Source organism: Macrotis lagotis, chromosome 8 (assembly GCF_037893015.1).
Source record: "Macrotis lagotis isolate mMagLag1 chromosome 8, bilby.v1.9.chrom.fasta, whole genome shotgun sequence".
Classification (NCBI taxonomy): domain Eukaryota; kingdom Metazoa; phylum Chordata; class Mammalia; order Peramelemorphia; family Peramelidae; genus Macrotis; species Macrotis lagotis.
Window position 1 is genome coordinate 108,352,882 of NC_133665.1, and position 24,706 is coordinate 108,377,587.

The 24,706-nt window shown below is 33.7% G+C and overlaps 1 protein-coding gene across 5 annotated transcripts in view; it reads left to right on the plus strand.

The window, feature by feature from the left end:
* DOCK3 (dedicator of cytokinesis 3) overlaps positions 1–24,706 on the plus strand; it is a 496,213-nt gene that overhangs the window by 140,365 nt on the left and 331,142 nt on the right. For all 5 annotated transcript variants that reach the window (XM_074198056.1, XM_074198051.1, XM_074198054.1 and 2 more), the window contains exon 3: positions 7,293–7,333. In XM_074198056.1, coding sequence (XP_074054157.1) covers positions 7,293–7,333 — 41 coding nt within the window. The remainder of the gene's footprint in view (positions 1–7,292; positions 7,334–24,706) is intronic.

A 24,706-nucleotide genomic window follows, 5' to 3' on the forward strand; every position in this document is an offset into this window, starting at 1 on the left:
TATATACTTTAGGATATTTTTTTTAGGTTTTTTGCAAGGCAAATGGGCTTAAGTGGCTTGCCCAAGCTCACACAGCTAGGTAATTATTAAGTATCTGAGACCAGATTTGAACCCAGGTACTCCTAACTCCAGGGCTGGTGCTTTATCCACTGCCCCACCTAGCTGCCCCTATACTTTAGGATTAACCTGACTTTCTAGTCTTTCTGAAATTTATTTTCTAACAACTTTTTTTTTCAAATTAAAATAGCATTTTTCTATAATAATATTCACTGTTCTTTCCTGTTTATTTAACTTCAAAATAAGGTACCTTTGAACATTTATTTTACTAATTCTTCCTGAAGTAACTCTCTCTCTCTCTCTCTCTCTCTCTCTCTCTCTCTTTTAGTTCTTTTTCCTAAAAGAGAGTGGAGGAAAACACTTTAGTACCACAGAATCATGGAGAACTGGGAAGAGAAGGGAACATAAACAGGGAAATTGGGGGTCCCTTCTCATAATGGTAGAGTAACAGGGTGAATAGTTTGGCCTCCATAATCAATTCCTTTTTAATCAAAATAAAAATCCCTCTTTCAAATGCTCAAGAGACAACCCAGGAGTGAGGAGGAAGGGATCATATTATCTATTGTAACACAGGCAGAAAGCAGGCTTAAGGGAAGAGCCAGGGAGAGTTAGATCAATATTGCCTAAAAATCCAAAATGGCAAAATGAGGCTACCCAAGGAACTCTTTAGGGGAACTTCCTAACTCCTCCTTTCCCTGTTTAAGAAATCACACAAGTAAATAGACATTCTAAATGCATAAAGATAAACACAGATAAACACATAAAGCACAAACACAGATCACTTAAAATGCAACAGAATTTTCCAAACTGACAATTTCAAAACAGGGGCCAATAATAAATTCCTAACGTCTCAGGAATGCAGAGAGGGGAGAGTTCATCCTCTTGTCTGACAAACTCTCCCTCCCAAAGGCAAACCAAATGCATTCTTCCTCCTATATCTTTATTTCCCTATACACAACAATAATACTTAATCATTTTCTTCTTACTTTTCCCTTTATATTTTAGTCTTATTTACCTGATTTACCACAGGGGAAGTTTAAGGACAGGGCCCTTCCCATTTTAAATATTGACAGAGACCTCTCAGGACCAAATGCCTTTAGATCCCAGTCTCTTATACCCAAAACAGAAGGGATCACCCCCCAACCTTCAGTCACCCAAATGGACCCTCCAGGAATCTAGTGCCTTCAGATTCCAAAGTCTAGGCTTACTGTTTTTTGGGTCTTTGTGCACACAAATTAATGACTGTTCTTTATCCTCACTGACAGATTTTTGCAGAGGATTTGTTCTCTTCCTAATGAGTCTCTCCATTTCAGGTCTGGGAAACCAAGGCTTCCCAGAAAATGACAAACTGCCAAATTTGGGCAGGGCGTGCCTTTTTGCCAAGTCCTGAGAGGCCAAGGTGCCCAGTGGGCATGCAATCCCACACGAGCCCCTCAACTGTGTGGGACAATTGCCACTTACATAAATTTTGGAGATCTCTCAAGGTATGAAGAGAAAGCTTTATTCATTTCTTGAGGAATGGGCCCCAATCAATTACAGAGATTGAGGCAAAAGCAAAGGACCCAAGAATCACATTTATGCTAACTCAATCCCTCCCCCACTGACCCACCCTTGTTAATGAGGAATGTAGTCTTACAATCTAGATGCTTAAACTAATCTAAGTAAAAGAGCATTAAATTCAAAGGAAACCAGATTATCTCTTCAGCCCCAGGAACTGAATGGTCATCCAGACTTCAACAGATAAGAAGACTTTTCACCAACATCCCAGAAGTTGCTTTGTCAAGGGAGGAGGGGCACAAAGTTAACTATTCTCCTATCTATAATATTCTACTGAAGAAATCTCAGACTTTATCCCACTCAAGACTATTGCTATTTAAAAGAAATGAATGGAATTAGAATTCTAAAGAAGATGGGAGGTTACTGAAAAGTTTTATTTAATGGATTTAAGTTAGTTTATTTTAATGTAAATCATTGCAAAACAAGTATAATTCATTATAGTAGTGTGTAACATTAATATTATAAAATATTTTAGAAATGCTTAGGGGTCTATTGGATTTTACTGAAATGTGACTATCTCTTTATCTTCCTTTAATTAAAAATGCCTCAACTGTATTCATGAGTTTTTTTAAAAGTTTGGTGAACTACACTTTGTTTCACTTAATTATTATTATTGTTTTTATTGCTTTCTGTTGTTTTTCATTACAAATATGCATTATTGAATTGAATAGTACCTGCCCTTTGTTGCCATGAGTCATTTCCTTCTAGAGTTTGTTCTTTAGCCCTTTTTGCAATGTTTTGGCTTTATGGATATACCTACCCTTCCAGAATGAGAAGGAATGAAGGGCATGCCTTGAGAGATGTAATTTATGCTTATCACTAGAATATTTAAATAGCCTACATTACACAAGTTATTGGAAGTCATATGGAAGAATACCTTAATAGATGTCCTTGAATCTACTTTTCTATCCTTAACTTCTCTATTTACCTCCAATCTCCCTTCTCTAATCACAATTTTAGACATCTTAAACTAGATGTTCAGTAGATTTTTTTTTATAATTTAAATGTGAATAGTTTTTCAGCAGATATCTGAAACTCATCATTTCCAAAACTGAATACATTATCTTTATCCCCAAACCCTTTTCCCTTCCAAACTTTCTTATTACCGTTGATATCAACCTACTCCTAAGTGCAAAACCTAGGTGTCATCCTCAACACCTTGCTATCTCTTACCCCCCCAATATCCAATCTATTGACTAGATGATTTCATCTTGCAGCATCTCTCAAATGTGCTCTCTTCTCTCTCCTGACAATGCCACTATCTTTGTGTAGGTCCTCATCTTCTCATACCTGGACTATGGTAATAGCTTGCTGGTTATTCTGTCCCACTCCAGTCTATCAACCTTTCAAAGTGAATTTTTCTAAAGCTTAGGTCTGACTATGTCAAACTCCCATTCAGTAAATTCCAGTGACTCCCTACAACCTCTAGAATCAAATACAAAATGCTGTTAGGTTTCATAACCTACTTCTCCTCTGCCTTCTAGTCTTCTTACACCTTAAACTATCCTGTACTGACATATTCTTTTTGAATATGTCTTTTGTCACTAAAAAGCCCTTGCTGTTCCTTACTGAATGGACATTTTCACTGGGTCTTCCCCATACATGGATGCTCATTTTCCTTATTTCTGCCTTTTGGTTTCCCTGACTTTCTTCAAGGCTCAGGTAAAATCTCTCCTTCTTTAAGAAACCTTTCCTGATCCTTCTTACTTCTAGTGCCTTCCCTCTATTCATTACTTCCTACTTTCCCTATATATAGCTTGTTTGTACTTGGTTGTTTGTATGCTGCTTCCCTCACCAGAATTGTGACCTCCTTCAAGGTCAGGTACTGTCTTTTACCCTTTTTGTATTTCCATCACTTAGCACAGTGTTGGCATGGACTAGCTGCTTAATGAATGTTTATTGACTGCCTTTCCTAATTATATAATCTTTTGATTGTTAGTGTAGTATTAAATTCATAAATTACTTCAGGTAATATAATTTTGTGCCCAACATAACAATTTACAGTGAATCTCTCTCCAATTATTTGAGTCTTCTTTTGCTTTGTAAAATGTTGTATAATTTTATTTATTTAAGCCCCAAATGTATCTGGATAGCTTAAATCCCAGATATTCAATGGATATTTTTTAGATATTTTGAATAGAACTTATTTTTAACTCTCCTGACAGGAGGGAGGAGGTGGTATGTCAGTGTTGTTGCCCAGAGAACATTGGAAGCCTATCCAACAGTAATATGTGATGGTGTGCCCCATGCCCCACCTTGCTTCTAGTATATAGGCCCAATAGTGCTGTGAACCCTAGACCACCAAATCATTTCAGGGAAGAAGGAGGTGGTAGCTGGTGGTGATATGGTCTAGGAAGCTCTGTAAACCTGACCAGAAATCAGAGAGTATGATGTGTTGTGGATCTCATGTTGAGAAGAGCAAGACCTAGAGGAGTTATGACCTAGGTAGAAAAAAGAAAATGTGCTGGGTCCCATCCCTTCTCTCTTTATATTGATGATCCAGCTAACTCTTTTTGCTCTTAGCTATCCAATTTCCAACCCTATTTGTTCCCTTTCAAATTTTCCTGTTCCTTTTTTTTAGCTACAGGCCCATCCCTTTAAAAAAAAAAATTTGCTTTACTATTTTTAATCATTCAGATGACAGTGAAGGTCATAAGATTCCTCTCACTCTCACCTCCTCCCTTCATTTGAATAATATTTTCCTGTTCCAATACAACAGGTTCCAATAGTCATAGATAAAAACTATTTGTTAGATAAAATATTATAAGTGAATGCAGTTTCCAAGTTATTTGAGAATCAGGCTCATTCTTCATGTTTAATTTGATTTTTAAAATTTTATTTTATTTCTAATTCCAAATTCTTGGTCTCCCTTCTACCCTCCCCCACTTATTGGGAAGGCATGAAAAACAAGACTCATTGCAAATATGAAGTCATGCAAAATAAATTTCTATATCAGCCATGTCTAAAAAAAAAGAGAAAGAAGAAATACGCTTCAGTTTGCAATCTGAGTTTATCAATTCTCCATGTAGTAGGTAGCATGTTTCACCATGAATCTTTTGGAATTGTGGTTTGTTATTGTGTTTATCAGTTATTAAGTATTTTACAGTTAATTACCTTTACAATATTATTGTTATAAATTATTGTATATAAATTGTTAAAAATTATTGTATATAAATTATTCTAACTTTGCTCATTTAAATTTATGTACAAGTTCAGTTCAAACACATTTTCCCAAGTTTTTTCTGAAACCATCTCCTTCCTAATTTCTTACAGTTCAATAATAGTACTCCATCACATTCATATATTATAACTTGTATAACTATTGTCCAGCTGATGGACATTTCCTTAGTTTCTAATTCTTTGCTAGCACAAAAAGAGCTATTATAATTTTTTTATATTTACATCCTTTTTATTCTTCTTTGATCACTTTGGGTTACATAAAACTCTAATATCTGTATTGCTAAATCAAAGGCTATTTGAAATTCAATAGCTTTGGAGGGCATAATTCACAGCTCCTACAGTAGAGCATTAGTGTACCTGTTTTCCCAGGACCCCTTTAACAATTATCATTTTCCTTATTCTCACCTTGGCTGATCTGATGGGTATTCCTGGTGTTTTGCTTATTATTAGTGAAAAATATTTGCAACAAATGTCTCTGACAAAGATATTATTTCTAAGATGTATAGGGAATAAAGTCAAATTTATAAGAAAAAGAACTGTTCCCGAAATGATAAATGGATAAAATGATATGAATTGGCAGTTTTCAGAGGGAAAAAATCCGAAGAATTGAGTTGGATTCTTTTTTTGCCCATTTTTTCAAATAGTTTGTGTATTTATGTAATTATTTATTTTCTAATTTTTAATAGAATTCACATTTAAATCCATCTGTTCTTTGGGTGATTTCTTTTAGAATTCATTTGTAGCTTGTTCAATTTTTTTTCCTTTCTAACAAATAAATGTAGTCAAGCAAAACCCCAGCACATTGGATACATTTGAAAATGATGTTTCATATTTCATATTCATAATGTTTTAAAAATATTTTTATTTCTTTATTTTTCCTACTAAAACTACATGCTTTGATAGTTTTTAACAATCATTTTTGTAAGGTTTTGAGTTTCGCATTTTTCTCCCTCCCTCTCTTTCTCCCCCCCAACAGAAAGCAGTGTCATAGATGTCATACATGTATAGCTATATTAAACCTAAATCCATATTAATCATATTGAAACCATAATATTTTAACAAAGAAATGGGAAGCCTATTTCATCATCAGTCTTCTGAAATCAAAATTGGTCATTGCATTAATCAGAGTACTTTGGTCTTCTAAAATTATTTTCCTTTATGTTATTGTAATCATGGCATTAAATTGTTCTTCAATTCATTCCACATCAGCACATGCAAGTCCTCCCAGGTTTCTTTGAATCCATCACCAGACATAATTTTTCTTATAATGCAATATTTTATTATCCTTACATACCATGATTTGTTAAGCCATTCCCCAACTGATGGTCAAATATTTTCATTTCCAATTCTTTGCTATAAGAAAATGTGCTGTCACAAATATTCAGTACATATGAGTCCTTTCCCTTTGACTTTGATCTCATCCATCTGGGTCAAAGCCTGGCACATATTTAGCATTTAATAAATGTATATTGCTTGATTGATTTACATAATAATAATATCCCTGGTTTATTCATTCTGGTTAATAGATTATCTCTTCCAGAGTAGGTTGGAGATTGTGGTTGGAATTTGGTGGGTTCAAGAGGATCTTCATTTCTAGACTGGCACATAGTGTGAAGGAGTTTATTCTGATCTCAGAATTAGAGAAATTGAGATATAAGTAAAATTTTCAAATTTTTTTTTCTAGCTGCTGAACTTGTCAGGGGATGGATCTCTGGTTTGTTGTTGTTTGATAATTACTTTTACTGAAGGGAAGAGATGATCACTTTCCTAACTCATCTTATGTCATACAGTTTCATTGGGCATACAATCCAGAATATTTGAGGACAAAGAATCACAGACACTAAGACAAAACAATGAAAATAAAAGAATGAATAGAAGAATGGGAAATATTTTGGAATAAATAAGATTACTTCCTGCCTGAGGGCTAGAGGCTATTAACAGCTTTTGAAAAATTGAAATATTACAATATTGTCTGTTTTATAAAAGGGCTAAAATGAGACCAAGTTATGGGAACAAAGGCTCCACTACCATTGCCACGAATAGTTGACCTTTTGAAATTCTGATATTAAGAAATGTGAAAGTCCTAGGAAGAATTGAATATGAATATGATGGAGTAGAAAAACATATTGAAGGAGGACTTAGGAGATCTGAAATTTGTTCACTGTATGACATTGAATAGGTCAATTCCTAGGCATTAGCATTTTCTGTAAAATGATCATGTTTAAAACTTCTGACTCTCTGATTCTTCTGTAACTAAGTTGCTTTTAAACTTGTGACAAAAATGAGTGATCAAAAAAAAATAAAAATAAAAAAAATGAGTGATCATCCTCTTATAGAAGCAAATACTTGGCCCAAATACAGAATTTTTTTTAAAAAAGAATCTTAATTGATAATTTTGAGCTGTATTGACACTCAATCCATTAATACTCCAGATATGTTTTGAGAAAAGCTCATAATGGTATATTTCTAACATCTTTTTTTCCCCTCCTTTACTTTAGGTTGGTATAGAGGAGTTTCAACAAAGAAACCTAATGTAAAGGTAATGAAAATTCCCTCTTGCTTTTTTTCATGTAAAGATGTTTATATTCTGTATAAGTAGCCTTTTCTTTTCAAAGTGTTGTGGAAAGCATTCTTCTGATGACTATATATATATATATATATCATTCTACTGACATTATTAGGCTACATTCCTCTCTGAACCAACACTACAGAGATGGTTATTTAAGGGAATGGAAAATGTCAATATGGTCACAGCTGTAGAACATATATATTTTTTTCCCAAAGAAAAAGCCCAGTTGATAAATGGGACAGATCTTGCTACCAGCACTTTGAACAGCAGAAATTACAATTGACATATCCATAGACATGGACTTATGAGACTGTATAATTTGACAGATTAAAAAATGGAAAAATTTTAAATAATTTTATTAGAATTAGCATCGCCTTTAAGATAAGGACTCTTGGAAAAAAACCCATAAACCTTTTTACCCTATTAAAAATGCTCATTTCTTATATTTTGTCTTCCAAACATGTATATTCCATTAAGAATTAGTATTAATTTTATCAAACAAATAGTACTTCTAAACCAGTACTATAAATGTACTAATAACCATTTTGTAACATTGAAAGAAACCACTTTCCTCTCACATTCTAACTCATCCTGCATTAAATCGTGGATATATAATCTATGGTTCGCATGTTCAAAAGCTATTTGCCTACTGCTCGGTGTAATATCCCTTTCCATTTAAAAAGAGAGCCAGATTGTTATGTTTGATTTTTAAAAGCAAATTCTACTCAGAATTGTATCCATTAATTAGTACAACAGAATGTTCATTCTGACAACAGTCTCCAAGGGAATCATCATGGGAAAAAATCCTTACATTTCTAATATTGACAGCAGATTTCCCCCCATTATTTCTAAAGAACACAATCACCTGGTATTGTAAAGAATTGCTTTTCTAATGAAAGTTCATAGAGGAGAGACATCCTGGCATAGAGAGTTAACCTTGGAACAAGAAAGACCTGAATTCAAGTTGCTTCTCTGGCATTCCACTCAGTCCTCTAAAGCCAGAAAGTACTGACCTGGATTGTTAGAGGGCATTTCCTCAACCCAGAATTACTTTATATCAATGAAGAAACAGACTTCTCTTTCTCCCACTCCAACCAAAAAAAAGCTAGCAAATGAACAAAATTTTTTTATTTTAAAAATACAGAAACTAAAACCAAATTGAATTTACTGTCTGACAGATGATATTTTGGTTTTGAGTATTTATCTTCTTAGATCCCAGATACTATGCATGATTAGGGATAAAAGTAGATCTTTTACAAATGTTTGAAACTGTTTTTATAATTATGACCTCATGTGAGCATGATTTTGAAAACTTGTGAAGCATGAAATATTAAGCCTTTTATTATCATTGCATGCCATTTCAATGATATTAACATTGCTATGTTAACTGTTAGTGCTATGCTATGTGTTATAAAAACACAAAGAAAAGGCAACAAAGATGGATATATATATACAGAGTAACATTTAATATGAATATATAGCAAAGACTTTTTTGTCATTTTGTCTTTTTAAGTTATATTTTCTTTAAAGTTAAATTCTTGCTGGTAAAGAAAATCATGCAACTGCAAAGGGGCTGAAGACTTGAAGTGATAAATAAAGGGATGAAAGTGAAAGTTTTCAGTTCTAAGCAGTAAGGAAGTTATCTGTGTAGAAAAATTAAGAGAGTGAAAGAGTAAAGGCCTCAACTGACAGTTAAGGCCGGGGGAAAGATGAAAGTAACAGTTTAAAAAAAAAAAACCCAACACACTTAGAGAAAAGGAAACAACTTAGTGCTAAGAATGGGAAACCTCAATTCAGTTCTCAGCAATATTTGATATTGAATAAAGGAAGGAAAGAAGGAAAGGATGTAGGGAAAGAGGGAAGGACGAAACAAAGGAAAAGAAAAAAGAAAAGAAAAATTCTCCACTTCCTCAAAAAGAAAGAAATTCCTGAGAGACAAAAATGAAACTAAATGAAACTGAGAAACTTAAAATGCATTACACCAGAAAATATCCTTGGGGTTAATTGGGATAAAAGGGAAAAGTCTTTCCTTCCTTTCCTCATCTAAAAGAATTTATTGATAGAAAGAACAATGGTTTCTGTGGTTAAAGAAAAGACTTAATGAAAGACCATTGGGTTGGCCAAATCAGATCAAAACAACTTTAAGTGAAGGGGATGCTATTAATTAAGAAATGGCCAAATAAGTTGGGATATATGAACTTGATAGAATGCTATTGTACTGTAAGAAATGAAATTGATTTCAAAATGATATAAAAAGACATGAATAGCTGCAGAGAGAAATAAAGAGAACTAGAAGAGCTATTTATATGGTAATATCAATATTATAAAAATGAATAATTTTGAGGACTTTTATAAACTGATAAGGAATGAAATGAACAAAACCAGCAGAACAATTTATCCAATAACAATTGCTGTGTAAAAACAAACAATTCTGATAGTTGTTGCAACCATAATGAATGTAATGACCCTTATATGATTTCAGAGGACCTATGATGGAACATGCCATGCTTTACTGAGAGATGATGAATTTAGAGTACAGACTGAGACATATGGATATATGCATATATATGCATTTATATATATGTATTTCTGTCAGACATTGAAGGAACTTGGCTTGACATGCATATTTGTAATAAGTGTTTTTTTTTTTAATGAAGCTCGAAGTTAGGAGAAGATAAATATCATTAATTTTTTAAAATACAGAGTTGGGGGAGGTTGGAGGTGAAATGTGTGTTCAGATGAGCTCATTGCCTTATGAGTTTAACTTAACTATTTTTCGTAGTTATAATAAACCTCTCACAAAATGGGAACAGTCAGATCCTTTGTAATGTAAAAGCAAAAAAATCCATATAACTTTTTATGAAATATTGGTGAACCTAAAAAGAGAAACAGTAAAAGCACTTATGCATGTATCACTATGAATACATTAACATTAAGGAAGCATATCTACAAGATCATCATTTTTATGATGCTTGGTCAGAAAGTTTTGGCTAAATATCAGGGACCAGAGAATTTGTGTCCAGGGTTTTATGGGGGAATTTCTGATTGTATTTTATAGATGCAATGATAAAAATGTTTTGGATTTCTCCTTTTCCAAAAACATTTGAATTAATAGAATTGAAATACCAACAAAAGTGGTATTGTTTTTTTCTAATTATATACCACCCACAGATAATGTCACATCCATATAAGTTCATTAGGAACAATAGGGACTATCTTTAGCATATACTGTTCATAAATAATATGTTACATAAGTTAGGGGTTCTTGTTCTATGGTTCATGGACAAGATTTTTGGATAGTTTTTCACGTGCTATCTTTTGTTCATGGCTACATTCAATTCAGTATCTCTATAGCTAACACATGGCGTGACAAATAGGAAATACCCAACATTTTTTTGGATGGATTTTATATATGTATATATATATATATACATATATATATATATATATATATATATGTGTATATATATATACATATATATATATGTTGTATACATATATATACATATATTTGGATGGATTTTATATATACATATATATATATATATATATATATATATTCTTAAAAATAGAAAGAATGCAGTCACTAGGCTATTTTGATGCTGTGTTGATGGAATAGAGTCGCAGGGTGAGTGAGTGACTCTGGAGGCCATAGCCTTACCTGTACTAAGCAATGTCTGGCTTATGTGCTCAGATCACTGGGGTGTTTCTGCAGGATACACTGAAGCATGTGTTGTGGTGGTCTGGCCACTGGAGAATGCCTGTTTGCCCAGGGATACACTGAAGCATATGTTGGTTCTCAGAGCTAGTCTTCCCAATTTCCCTGCCTATGCTGAGGCATGGAGGGGGTCCTAGTGTTGGCATGTGCCTGTTCCACTAAACTGGGGCTCAGGATCTACCAATGATTTGTTGAAGTAGAGCTTGCTGCTGGCTTCCTGGGATGCTTCCAGTACTTAACTGTTCTCCCCTTTTACCTGAGTGAGACAGAACTGTCTTGCCCATCTTCCAGGTTTCTTAGGCTTAAAGATTGTTTCATCCTGTCTTTTACAAGTTATGCTGTTCCAGGATTTGTTTTGGGGTGCTATTTTATGAGTGTTTGGAGGTGAACCTGGAAGAGTTACAGTGATTTACTGCTTTTTTCGCCAATTGGCTCCTCTCCACCTCTCATACTAAAGAAATAAAGGTGAGAGCTTGTGGCTAACATAGCTGCTTGAATGGAAGGTAAAATATACCATTACCACATATCTAACACCAGAATCCTACTCTGAGCAATGATGTTCAAGGAAATCAATGAGAAATTACAGTAATTTCTTCCACTTGAGAATCATATGTAAAAAAAAAAATTGTTGAGAAGGCTACAGAAAATCAGGAAGAATTCTGCTAGTAAACCAAGTCCCATTGTAGGCAACCAAGCTGGCAACCTCCCAGTATGACCAATAGTAAAATAAGGCAAGCCAAGCTCTGGGGTTCTAAAGTCCCTGACATTCTTTACTGAGATATTGTAGAGGGCTTCAAAGATCCATTGCTCTGACCCTCAAAGGACAGGGAGGTGCCCAGCTCTAGGAAATGGAGGTCAACATAAAGCCAGTGGACCCAGGGTAAAGACCATGTAGTACAAACTATCCTACCTAAAATTAAGTGGTAGAACAAAGCTATATTTCAGGAACAAAAACTGGAGAAATATAAAAGTAATTAAAAAAGTAAAAGAAAATACCAATTCATATACAAATATAGCTCTAGAGATGTCCAAAAGTACTCTCTAGAAGAAAGTAACTAACAATTCCAAGCAGAGAGAGATTGAGAGGAAAAAAAATAGATTTTCCTCAAAGACAAAATAAAAAAAATGAAACAAGAAATTTAAAAAAATGAAATGAAATTCTATAGCAAAAAGTTAAGAGAATTAGTATTTACATAAGTACTTTTACCTTTAGGTAAAGTGGACTCTGAAAACTAGAATAGATCAAAGAGAAACCAGTGATTCTACATCACAATAAGAAATATTTGAACAAAATGAAAAGATTGAAAACTAGAAAAAATAGGATATCTGACATCAAAAACATTTGATCTGAAAAATAGATTAAAGAAAAATACTTCAAAATCATTAGAATCCCTTAAAACCATGATATTAAGAAAAAACTTGTTAAAAAATCAAATATAAACTACCTCAATCTTTTTTTTTGGGGGGGGGGTTATTTTTAGGTTTTTTTGCAAGGCAAATGGGATTAAGTGGCTTGCCCAAGGCCACACAGCTAGGTAATTATTAAGTGTCTGAGAGTGGATTTGAACCCAGGTACTCCTGACTCCAAGACTGGTGCTTTATCCACTGTGCCATCTAGCCACCCCAAAACTACCTGAATCTTTAACTCTAGAAGACATAGCGAGGATAGAAAAACTACTGATCACATCCTGAATGAATCCAAAAAGAAAATTCCCAGGAAATGCTATAGCCATAATCCAAAACCCTTACACCAAAGAAAATAATATTGCAAGCATCTAGGAATTCAGGATCATACAGTGGGGATCACACAGAACCTCACAGCTTTTGATAAATGAAATGATATCTTGGAACACAGAATTCCAAAAAGGCAAAATTTATAGACCTATATCCAAGGAAAACCATATCCTGCAAAACTGAATATACTTATACAAGACTAAGTAGGCATCTTTCAAGGGAATATAGAAGTTTGAAGTATTTCTAATATAAAGACCAGATTTGAGTAGAACTTTGAAATGTAAGCACAAAAGTTCATAACAGCATGAACAAGTAAATTATTTGGGCATTTAAAGAGAGGTATTATGATGATGTAGTGCTAATATCTCCATAAGGGGATAACAAACATGTAGCTCTTCAGAACCTAAATGTCTTCAAGGGATAATGAAGAAGTTAAATAAGAAAAAATAAGAGAACCTGGGAGTGGGTTCTGTTCTGAGGGTTTTAAAGGGAATAAAAGAAAAAAGGGTAAAAAGAACACACTGTGTGAGAGGAAGAAGGCAATTACTTCTCAAAATCTGATTGCATAAGAATATACAACCAAGGAAGAAGGATGGGGGAAATATACAACAGATTAATCTCACATTCATGTGAAATATGTAAGGATTGTTGAAATCAAATATTTTGATATAGAAATCCATCAGTCTTAACAAGTAAATAAAGGGAGTTATTTATGTGTAATGTTAAGAGGAAGGAAATAGGATGAAAAAGAGATTAAAAGGGGAGGTGGAGGAAGAAAAGAAAAGAAGTAGAATCTTAAGTGGATGCCCATTTATTGAAGAGTAGTTGAACAAATCATGGTATATAAATGTAATGGAATATTATTGTTTAATTAAAAAATGATGAGATAATTTCAAAAATTCTTTGTATGAATTAATGTAGAGAATAACTTACACAATATCAACTGTACTATAAAGAGCCACTTTGAAAAGCACAATTCTAATCAGTTCATTGACCAAAGATGTCTCCAGAGGACCCATGAAGAAACTTTATTCAATTCCTGATAAAGAAGTGATCGAATGAAAGTAGAGAAATAGGCATACATTTTTGGACATGGGCATTGTTTAGATTCATTTTGTTTGACTATATTTATTTGATATAAGTGATTTGTTTTGAGTTTGGGGTTTTTGTTGTGTTTTTTTTAATTGATGATGGGTAGGTGGAAAGGCATCCAGGTAGCTCTTCCTATCATTGTAAAGCAAAATTCACCGAACGTTGAATTGATCACTCACTAATGTGGAATATGAGCTGAACTAGGGGCTGGGAGCCTCCTATCTGTCATATTTGTGTGGTATTGCCAAGGAAACCATAGCTTTTCAGAGGGAATTAATTAAATATTTAATCACCTATAGCCAGAGAATATTGTTATTAATACCCAAATGACCCTTGGAAGAAAAAAGGTTCCCCACTCCAGGATTAGACCATTGTGAGACAGGTTGCAGAGCTGCATAGAATAGACCATCACGATACAGGTTAGGTTAGCTTTACTCTACTAATTAAGATTTGTCACCTTGTATGAAAGGAACCATAGTTCTGCTTGGCTGAGAAACCAAAGGGGTGCAGCTATTATTTGTGGAACTTTGATTGAATGTTGCTAAGTCAAAATCCCTTAAACTTGATGATATTGCAGTGCTGATGTCCCCAGTGCTCTGGGAAAGACTTTCACCTAAAAGGCCATGGTCGCCCACTTGTAACCAGGCCAAGACCAAGCTTCTTGTTCCTATTATATCAGACCACTGGGTTCAGATGGTTCTGGAAGAGAGAGTGAGAATGATGTCTTTGCACTACACCCCTTCACTTTAATCCAAATTATTTCCCATCATCGTTTACTTGATGTCATGGCCGTCTTTGAGATTGAAGGACAATTTCTTATTAGTTAGAGTACTTGACTTGAATTCAAATACTTATTAGCTGTGTGATCCTGGGAAAGTCACTTAACTTCTGTTTATCTCAGTTCACTGCAGAAGGAAGTGGCAAACCACTCCAATATCTTTGTCAAGAAAGCCCCATGGACTGCATTGGGATGCCTATGCACCACAAATAGTCAGACATACCTGAACAATAACAATGGGATTGAGGGTGGAGAAATAGATCCTAGGTCAGCCTTAATAATATCCAAAAAAGAGGACCAATGAAAATAGAGAAATAGGCATTTTTAAGTCATATAGTGGAACATAGGAAAGTTCAGAAGAAAACATCTTTATTTGGGACAGTTTTAAACATAAGGTAAAGAATATTTTAAAAGTATGAAGTATGAAATGGAGATTCACAGTTTCATAAAAAATTTTCTGTTGTATTCTGTGTTTATGGAAATGTTCTTTTTTTAGTGTTTTAAGTTCAGAATAAAAATAAATTTTAAAAAATGAAATGGAAGATTACACAGGACTGATGATCATTTCTCTCCTTATTTGTTTTACCAGTTGCTAACAATAAGGCCTTAATAATTCATTACATTGTAGTCATCCAGTAATAAGTATCTCCATATTTCATTTAATTGCTTCTCAATTGCTTGGACCATACTAAATGACTTTCTAGCATGATACTTCTAGAGTTTATAATCTACTCCCAGAGCTTGCACTAAACCAGAATAATTTCCATGCTTTGCTAAGGCCTCAGAGGGTAAATTCTGTAGAGATGAAAGATATATAGGAAAATATCCTTTGGAATCAAGAAATTAAACAGACTAAAGGATTGCAGAGCCATACCAATCAAACTACCAAATGATTATTTTACTGAGCTAGAAAAAATAATAACAAAATTCATCTGGAGCAACAAAAAGTCAAGAATAGCAAGGGAACTGATCTAGAAGTATACTATAAAGCAGTAGTCTTCAAAACTTCCTGGTTAAGAAATAGAGTAATGGTTCAGTGGATTAGAATAGGTTCAAAAGAAACTGCAGTAAATGATTACAGCAATCTACTGTTTGACCAGCCCAACGACAGCTTCTGGGATAAGAACTCACTATTTAGTAAAAATTGTTGGTAAAACTGGAAAATAGTATGGCAAAAACTAGACATAGACCCGCATCTTACACCTTATACCAAAAGAAGGTCAAAATGGGTACAGAATTTAGACTTAAAAGGTAACACCATAGATAAATTAATAGACCAAGAAATAATCTATCTACCAGATCTGTGGAAAGGAGACAAATTTATGTTGAAACAAGAAATAGAGTACATTATAAACTGCAAAATGAATGATTTTGACTATATTAAATTAAAAAGGGTTTACACTAATAAAATCAATACTGCCAAAATTAGAAGGAAAGCAGAAAACAGGGAAGCAATTTTCACAACTAGGAATTCTGATAAGGGTCTCATTTCTAAAATTTATAGAAAATTGCATCAATTTCATAAGGTTATAAGTCATTCCCCAATTGATAAATGGGGAATTGATAAGTGAATAGACAGTTTTCAGATGAAGAAATTAAAGCTATATTTGATAATATGAAAAATGCTCCAAATCATTATTGATTAGAGAAATGCAAATTAAAACAACTATGAGGTATTACCTCACACCTTGAAAAAAATGGGAAATGATCAATGTTGGAAATTCCCAAATAAAGAAAAACAAACCTTTTAACAAATAAGCATAGTCAAGCAAAACAAATCCACACATTGACCAGCTCCAAAAATCCATGCTTTGGATTCTTCAACTTCTGGAAAAAAATTGCCAAACAAAACTTAAAAATAGTTTGCTATGTGAAATGGCTATATTCTCATTGACAAAATTTCCATTTGTGCTCCTTTCTTGCATGTAAGATGTGATCTTCACCACCATGGATCTCATAATCTGCTTGAGTAGATGTGATTCCCCAAAATTTTTAATTTAGAATCAGAACTATTTTAGGTTAGTAATTAAAATACGGTTCTCAGAAAATTTAGCAGAAATGATTATGTCAGACCATTAGAATTAGAATTAGAAGGAATCTTGGGGGTAATTAATTTATGTCTTTTGTTTTATACATGAAGAAACTTAAAACCTTGAAAGGTAAAGTCTCTTACCCGAGGTCAATCAGATTTATTGTCTAAAAACACGTTATGTTTAAAGTAGTCCCTTCCCCAGGTATCTTGGTGAGGGTACTAGCTTCAGAATAAAAGGATCTAGATTCAAGTCTGGCCTTGCCATATATTTCCCATATGCCCTTGGATAAGTCAACTTAGTTTTCTGGGTCTTAGTGTCCATAACAATAAAATGAAGAGATTGGGCAAGATGACCTCTTAATTTAATATTTGACCTTTTTTTCTTGTCCTCGCTTTATCCTCTATAAAATAAGGAGATTAGACTAGAAAAACTTTCATGTTGCTTTTGACTCTTACTTCTGTACTTTTAGCGAAATTAACTAATAACAAATATTATCTTCCTTTCCAAATCAGAATACCTTTTTGCTCAAGTTTCTGTGATCCACTTGCCTTCTGGCAACTTTAACCTAAGTCAAATATTATTATTGATATAAGCACCTCTGTTTATTGAATAGCTTTTAGATATCTGAAAGATTATTAGAATTTCATTATGGGGAAAAAAAAAAACCTTAGAGGACATGAAAAACCATAGGAATCAAAAGGCCTAATCATGATTCCACCAAGCATAATTTCATTGATAATTTCCCAAGAGAACCAACTGGTGAAACATGTCTTAGTGCTCTGAGTGGTTAAAATACAAAACAGATTTATAGTGATAGTGTTATATTTCTAGTGGGCTTTTGTGACAACCAGACTGCATGGATTCCTAGGAGAGTTATTTTGAAATGAGAGAGTTGTCTTCTTCCTACCCTGGAGGAGACTCAAGGGCTCTCATAAGAAGTGTCTCTTGTAGACAAAGTGGGGACTGGGAGTTGGGTCTTTGGACTGCTGTTGGAAGAGCAGTGTGGGGGGCAGTATGCATAAGGTGGAACAAGGAACCCGGGGACAGAAGGAAAAGGGAGGCTTTTAAACTGAGCAAGAAGCAGAGCAATGTGCATGGAGGGAAGGGTCTGACTTTTGAACTTTCCTCTAGTCAAGAATCCAGACAGTTAGTGAAGCTGTTTTCTTCTTTCCATTTCTTTCCAAGAAGTCAGTTTATAGGTTGCTTACTTTTTTTAAGTTTTAAATGGTACTTCATAAAACTAACTCATTATAAATAAAATCTAACCTATTTTAACTGCTTTTAATTAATACATTTCCTTAATCATGATTAGGATGTACTAGAGAGAGGAAGACTATTTGGTTTTGGTATATGGAGATACATAAGACTATGGTTTGAACTTTGACTCCAAAGTGCCAAATTTTCTCGGGGCTTGGAGTAGAACTAAATCAAAAGAAAATCTTATGGGCTTGGTTGATTGATTTTGGATAGTCTTTCCAAAGAGCAGACCTAAATCAGATCTTTAGTTTTCTTTCTGTGCTTCATTTTAAGATTAAAAGATATTTTTTCTGTCTGGAATAAGGCTGGGTTGTTGAGTCACATAACCCCAGTCACTCACTCATCCTTCTTTTTCCCACATACATGGAAAGAAAATTCTTTGTTTATGATAGAGTTGAAAATAGTGCTTTAGCTCTATTTTCTATAAAACAGTATAACTGGTACTGGCTAGGCCCTTGTTCCAAAGATGGAGGCAAGAAGTACTTTCCCCCTATTTTTCCTTCAACCTCACACTTGGATAGGTACAAGTGTTTACATATGTTATTTTGTTACTCTTTTAGGACATAATGAATTAGCCTAGCTTTGTACACATGGTTGTTTGTAGCTTCCTAAGATTTGTTATAAAAAATAACTGCTACTTCATCTGAAACAAATGATGCTTATTTTGATAGAGTTGAAAGATTGCTTATAATTTTGGTAATTATTCTGATTACTGTTTATAATATAAATTTCTTGCTATTGCTTTCTTTCTCTCTTGCAATCTAAGCACTGAATGTATTTAATATTACCCAAAAACTGTCTTTATAGTTCCATGATCAAGGTTGAGTCTATACTGCATTATTACAGTTTTTTTCCTAATAAAATTTCAAATAACTTTATGAAATGACCTGATTTTTGGTGTTAACTCTCTCGACATGTTTCATTTTCAATGTCGCAAATATTTTACCATTACATAAAACATATATAAACATAGATTAACTATTTTGTTGGGTTTTTTTTGTTTGTTTTTTTTGCAAGGCAATGGGATTAAGTGGCTTGCCCAAGGCCACACAGCTAGGTAATTATTAAGTGTCTGAGACCGGATTTGAACCCAGGTACTCCTGAGTCCAAGGCCAGTGCTTTATCCACTACGCCACCTAGCCGCCCCTAGATTAACTATTAATGTTTAATTTCCATAAATTTTTTTAATCTTAATTTAAAGCATTAGAGTTGAATTGGGTTGCTATGGGTGTTACAAGGGTTAGGGAGAGGGTCAGATTTGTTGGTAGGCTTTTTTTTTATTTTAATTTTGCTGCATTGCTAACCTAAGAGCTTTATTTTTAGATAATAAGTTCAAAAATAGATTAATGCAACCTATAGGAGACCCCAATCTTTTTTCTTGTGTTTAAAACTCTATTAAGTTAGTCCACGTATGGGAAGTAACTGCTGAGTACAATATGGTGACACCTAATTTATCTTTAATCACTGAGAAATTTAATGCTATAAACATTTATTGTATGTTATTGTTGTTTATCCTTAGTTCTTGAAGAAGAATTTGACTTTAATCTCAATATTTGACTATTCATCTGACATGTGAGACCTCATTTCACTTAGATCAGAGCTACTCATCACTATGTTTGGTTTTAGGAGGGTAATTTTTTTTAAACAAAATAATCTGTAAAGATAAGTCTCAGATGGACTGTGATTGAGACATGTTAAAAAAAAATGCCTATATCATTGCATTCCTGGAACCCTGATGTTCTGTAGTAACTAGGAGAGTGGAAAATCATGTTGACTTCTTTCTGTTAACTTGATCTAAGGCCAAAGACTTTTTGTTCCATTCAGTTGTAACACTGGCAACATAAGTGACTTAACAACCATTGGGTGTGCCAAATTAATAAACCTAAAACTATAAAATGTTGACTAGAATATAAAATTATGATACATATATCTTATGTAATACATATGCATATATAAAATTATAAAGTCATTACCTTATGACATCTCATAATAATTGTGGGCAAAAGTATTGAAGGAACCTTTCAAGTATCTAATAAAACTAGCATAATAATGTGATGATTGTCATATCACACACAGAAGATTTGTTTCTAAAGAGCCAATTAGTTTTTAGATATAGCATTCAGATACATGAATTCACTGGTACAAGTATTTTTTCCTCCAATGAAGATGCCAACCCCTCCATGACTTTGGTGTTTGAATGACAACAGAGACCAGATGAAGTGACTATAAACTTCTGAAGTTTGTATGTTGCAAGATAAGAATGCATGTTTATGGAATTTTCTCATCATCAGAAAACAGAATATTATGACAGGTATAGAAATTTCCTTCTCATGAATGTGTTTAATTGTCAAGTCAGAACAAAGTGCTTATTGGAATCTTTTCTTAATGGAAGACCAGATACTACAATTAGTTATTCACATCAAATTACATGCCTTACCTTCCCTCATAGGACAATTTCAGTAAATGAGGGGACATTTTTTTCCTTTAGAAAATGTTTCTTTATCCCCTCATTTTGGAAAGGAAGAAATACCTTGACCAGTACTATTTAGAAACATGACCCAAGAGAAAACTAGAGGTTCTTTCAGTGTAACTAGGCCATTACCAAGTCATAGAATTTATAATTTAAAATGACCCTAGAGTCCAGACTCTTTATTTTACAGATAATAACAGCCTATAGTTGTATGGTGCCTGAAACAGTAGAGTGCATTCATACCTTCCATCTGTCATTTGAATCTCATCAAGCCTTATTATAAAGGTACTACTTAAAGGGAGAAGGAAGTTAGAAGTTTAAAAATAATGAAGCTGTGGTAATATGAGTTAGTATTTATATATCACTTTAATATTTTTAACATATTTTACATATATTATCACATTTGTTACCTGCAATTATTATGCTCATTTTGCAGATGGGAAAACATTTCCAAGGCCATATAGCTAAAAGTCTCTTTGAAGCAGGATTTTAATTCCTGTCTTCTGACTCCTTGTTAAGTATTCTCTCTAATATGACATTTAGCTGCCTTAAGATAAATTATTTACTTGTCTCACTGTCATAAGTAACAAAACTGGGATCAAATTGGTGGTTAAATTGCTAGTTTGGTGCTTCCAGGGCTCTCACCAAGTTCATCGTAAGATTCTCACTTAGTCAGAGCCATGCCAACAAGCCTGTGTTCTCCTGTGATCCCAGCATTATAGCCTGAAGATGAGCAGTCAGAATGCTCCCACAAAGGGACCACCAGTGAGGATCCAGGTGTTGCTTCACCATCATCCTTATGCCCACCACATGTACCCCAGAGTTCTGGCAGCACTGACTCCTGGCTAGTGGTTATAGATGACTTTTCCTGCCTCTTATCATCCTGCGGGAATGGGAGCTCATCACTGGTCCAGAAGAATGTGGTAGTTATGACTTGTGCTGCATTGCTTCATGCTGATTGAAGAGTCAATAAGCATTTATTTGGCAGCTACTTATATGACACACTGTACCTGCAATTCAGGAGTCAAAAAGTTTTTAGGTATTGATGTGCTATATTGGCTAAGAAAATAACAACGTATTGCTCAGCCATGATTAGCCTCATTTAGGTTTCTTTTTTTTGATTAAGATAAAAAAAGAAATACAGGCTTTAGAGGAAAGAATCTAATTAGACCCTTCTCTTTTGGATCTAACATCACGAAAACTAGAAACACAATGTGAACCGAACTTTATTCTTGTTCATTTTGAAAGATTTTCCCTCTAATTGCTATGGTATTTATATGTGCAAATCAGGGGATTCAGTCTCTGAGCGGATAATGATTATCAGACTTGGTGCTTGCTAAAGAAAAGGGAAAGGACAACTGGGGACATACCATGATTAGGACCCTTAAAGAATTTGTTTTTCATGCTAATATTATGAGCTTTAGTGGACATCTGTTGTCCCGTATCTTTTCTGGGACCATATCATCAACCCCTTTTCTATTGCTTATTTATTTTGCATTGAGCATAGAGTCACAGATTCTCCAGATTGATGTGGCTTCCCAATGAGTCTGATTCCTCCTTCCCATTTTGTAACAGATATTTTATGATATCTACATGGGGATACATGGAGCAAATTTTTTCATAAATTTTAGAAAGTAGCTATTTCTCCACAATTTATAATGGACTCCTATATCATGTATTATTTTTTATAGACTTTTGACATTTTTACATGGTTATCTCAAAATGTGACAATCAAAATTTAATTCATCAAACATTTATTGAGGACTTCACAAAAATCAAATGAGAGAATGTATGTTTGCAGAGGTATGATTTACAAACCTTAAGGTGCTCTATAATTGTCAGATATTATAATCTGTAAAATGAAGCTGATGTACTATGTTTATTTCTACCTTTAAATCCTGTGGCCTTGAAAATGACCTGATAATGCTAAATCAACCTTTAGTTTTTCCTCATATTATGTGCCTGAATAGTACTGGTTGAATTATTTCCTCTCTTCCAAGAGATGTGTGTGTGTGTTTATATTAACACAAATAAATTTGCACATGTATGTATGTATGTATGTATACACACACATACACACACAATGAATGCAAGATTGTTTTGGAGAAAAAGGCACAAGCAGCCAGAAATCAAGAAAGGATTTGTGTGGAAGATAGGACTTGAAGCAAATATCAGTTCACTAGGGATTCCAAGAAGCAGAAATGTATATTTGTATTTGTTTGCAAACACAAGGGACAGTCAGTGCAAAACCTGGGATGGGACATTGACCCTCATGTGTGAAGAGTAAGGACACAGGCCATTATGGCAGGACCATAGAATCCTTTGAAGGAGGTCATGTAGAAGAACACCATAAAGATGGGAAGAATCCAGATTTCAAAGAGTTTTGAATGCCAAAGAAGGTAATAAATAGAGAGGCCCTGGAATTTATCAGGGATGGGGATAACATGGTTAGTCCTGTGATTTAGGAAATCATTGACTTTGAACAAAGGCATGGAGAATGGATTAGAATGAGGAGGGACTTAAGACAAGGAGACTCAAAATGTGACTGTGACTGTTAGAGAAGGTAACAGTGCTAAGAGACTAAATTGAGATGGGGGCTGTCTGAGTGTAAAAGAGGGACTAGATGTGAGACCTGAGTAAAGTTGTGGAAAAAGAAACAAACGGATTTGATAACTTATTTTTTTATATATGTTGTTCTCAACCCCTCCCTCTCCCTTATGGGAGGAGTTGATAATGACACTAAGGTTGTAGACCTTGTTGTCTAGAAATTGTGGCAGTTTCAATAGCAACTTCAGCAAAGAAATAGAGTATAAAAAATAAACCTACAAAAATTAACAACATTTCCAAAAATCAGGAGTCAATAATAGAAAGGAAAATCATATTTAACTGCAAAATGCATAAAATGTTTTGGGAGTCATTCTACAAACAAATCTACAATATTTGTAAAGATTCAATTATGAAATGTTCCTTACAGATATAAAAACAACTTAAGTTGCTACAGGAAAATTGAGTGCTATATTTGCAACATGCCAATTGAATGAATTATACCAAAGTTAATTTACAGATTTAATACTCTAACAGACAGACTATGAGAGAAATATTTAATAGAAATGGATAACATAAAACCAATATATTTGAAGAAACAAAATACCTACAAAATAAAAATGAAAAAGGTAGGAATGGAGGGGCGGAATAGTATATATGTGTGTGTGTGTGTGTGTGTGTGTGTGTGTGTGTGTGTGTGTGTGTGTGTGTATATACCTCAAATTAGATTATAAAGCAACAGTCATTAAATTTATTTGCTCCTAATTAAACAGAGGAAAAACAGATAAATGAAACAGATTAGACAAAAGAGAATCAGAAATAATGGAACATACTTTAATGTTCTGTAAACCAATAAATAAAAATCACCTAGAAATGAACTCTGTATTTGTCAAGAACTCAAATGAAGTCTAGCAAGAATTAGACTGAGATGAAAATCTTATTAAACTTAAAACTGATATAAAACCTGAGTGTTTAAAAGCTCTTATCATAAAAGAATTAGAAAAGAATCCAATCATGCACCTTTCATAGCTATAGATGAGCTTTTAATCAAACAAGAAAAAGAGACAGTTATAAAGGATAAAATAGACAGTTTTGTGTAAAGTTAGCTTTTGCTCAACATTCATATACAATACTGAAAGAGTCAATTTGCAACAATAAATCTTAGCTAAATATGTGATAAGGGTTTGGTGCACAAGTGCCATTCTTCAGTAGATAAGTGGTCAAAATCTAAACACTTAACAAAAGAAGAATTGCAAGCCATTTACAACTATATTAAAAAATGCTCTAAATCACTAATGGTTTGAAAATGCAAATAAAACCAACCCTGCATTTCCAGAAAATTGAGAAAGATGACAAAAGAAGGGCAAAGCTAATGTTAGAAATTTTATGAAGACTGATGCACTAATATATTATTGATAGAGCTTTGAATTAGTACAATCAGTCTGATAAGCAATTTAAACTTATGCAAATGTAGTAGTTGAAATGTGCAAATTCTTTGAGACATATCACAAATATTTTCTAAGGAGGTTATTTATAAAAAGAAAAGCTCTCTTTACACCAAACAGCTATGGCAATACTTTTTGTATTAAAGAACTAGAAAAAGTCAGATGATCATTTACTGTGGTGCATAAATATAATGGAATATTACTATGCTATAAGAATATGACAGATACCGAAAAGCATGAAAGACTTAACATGAACTAATGCAAATTCCTTT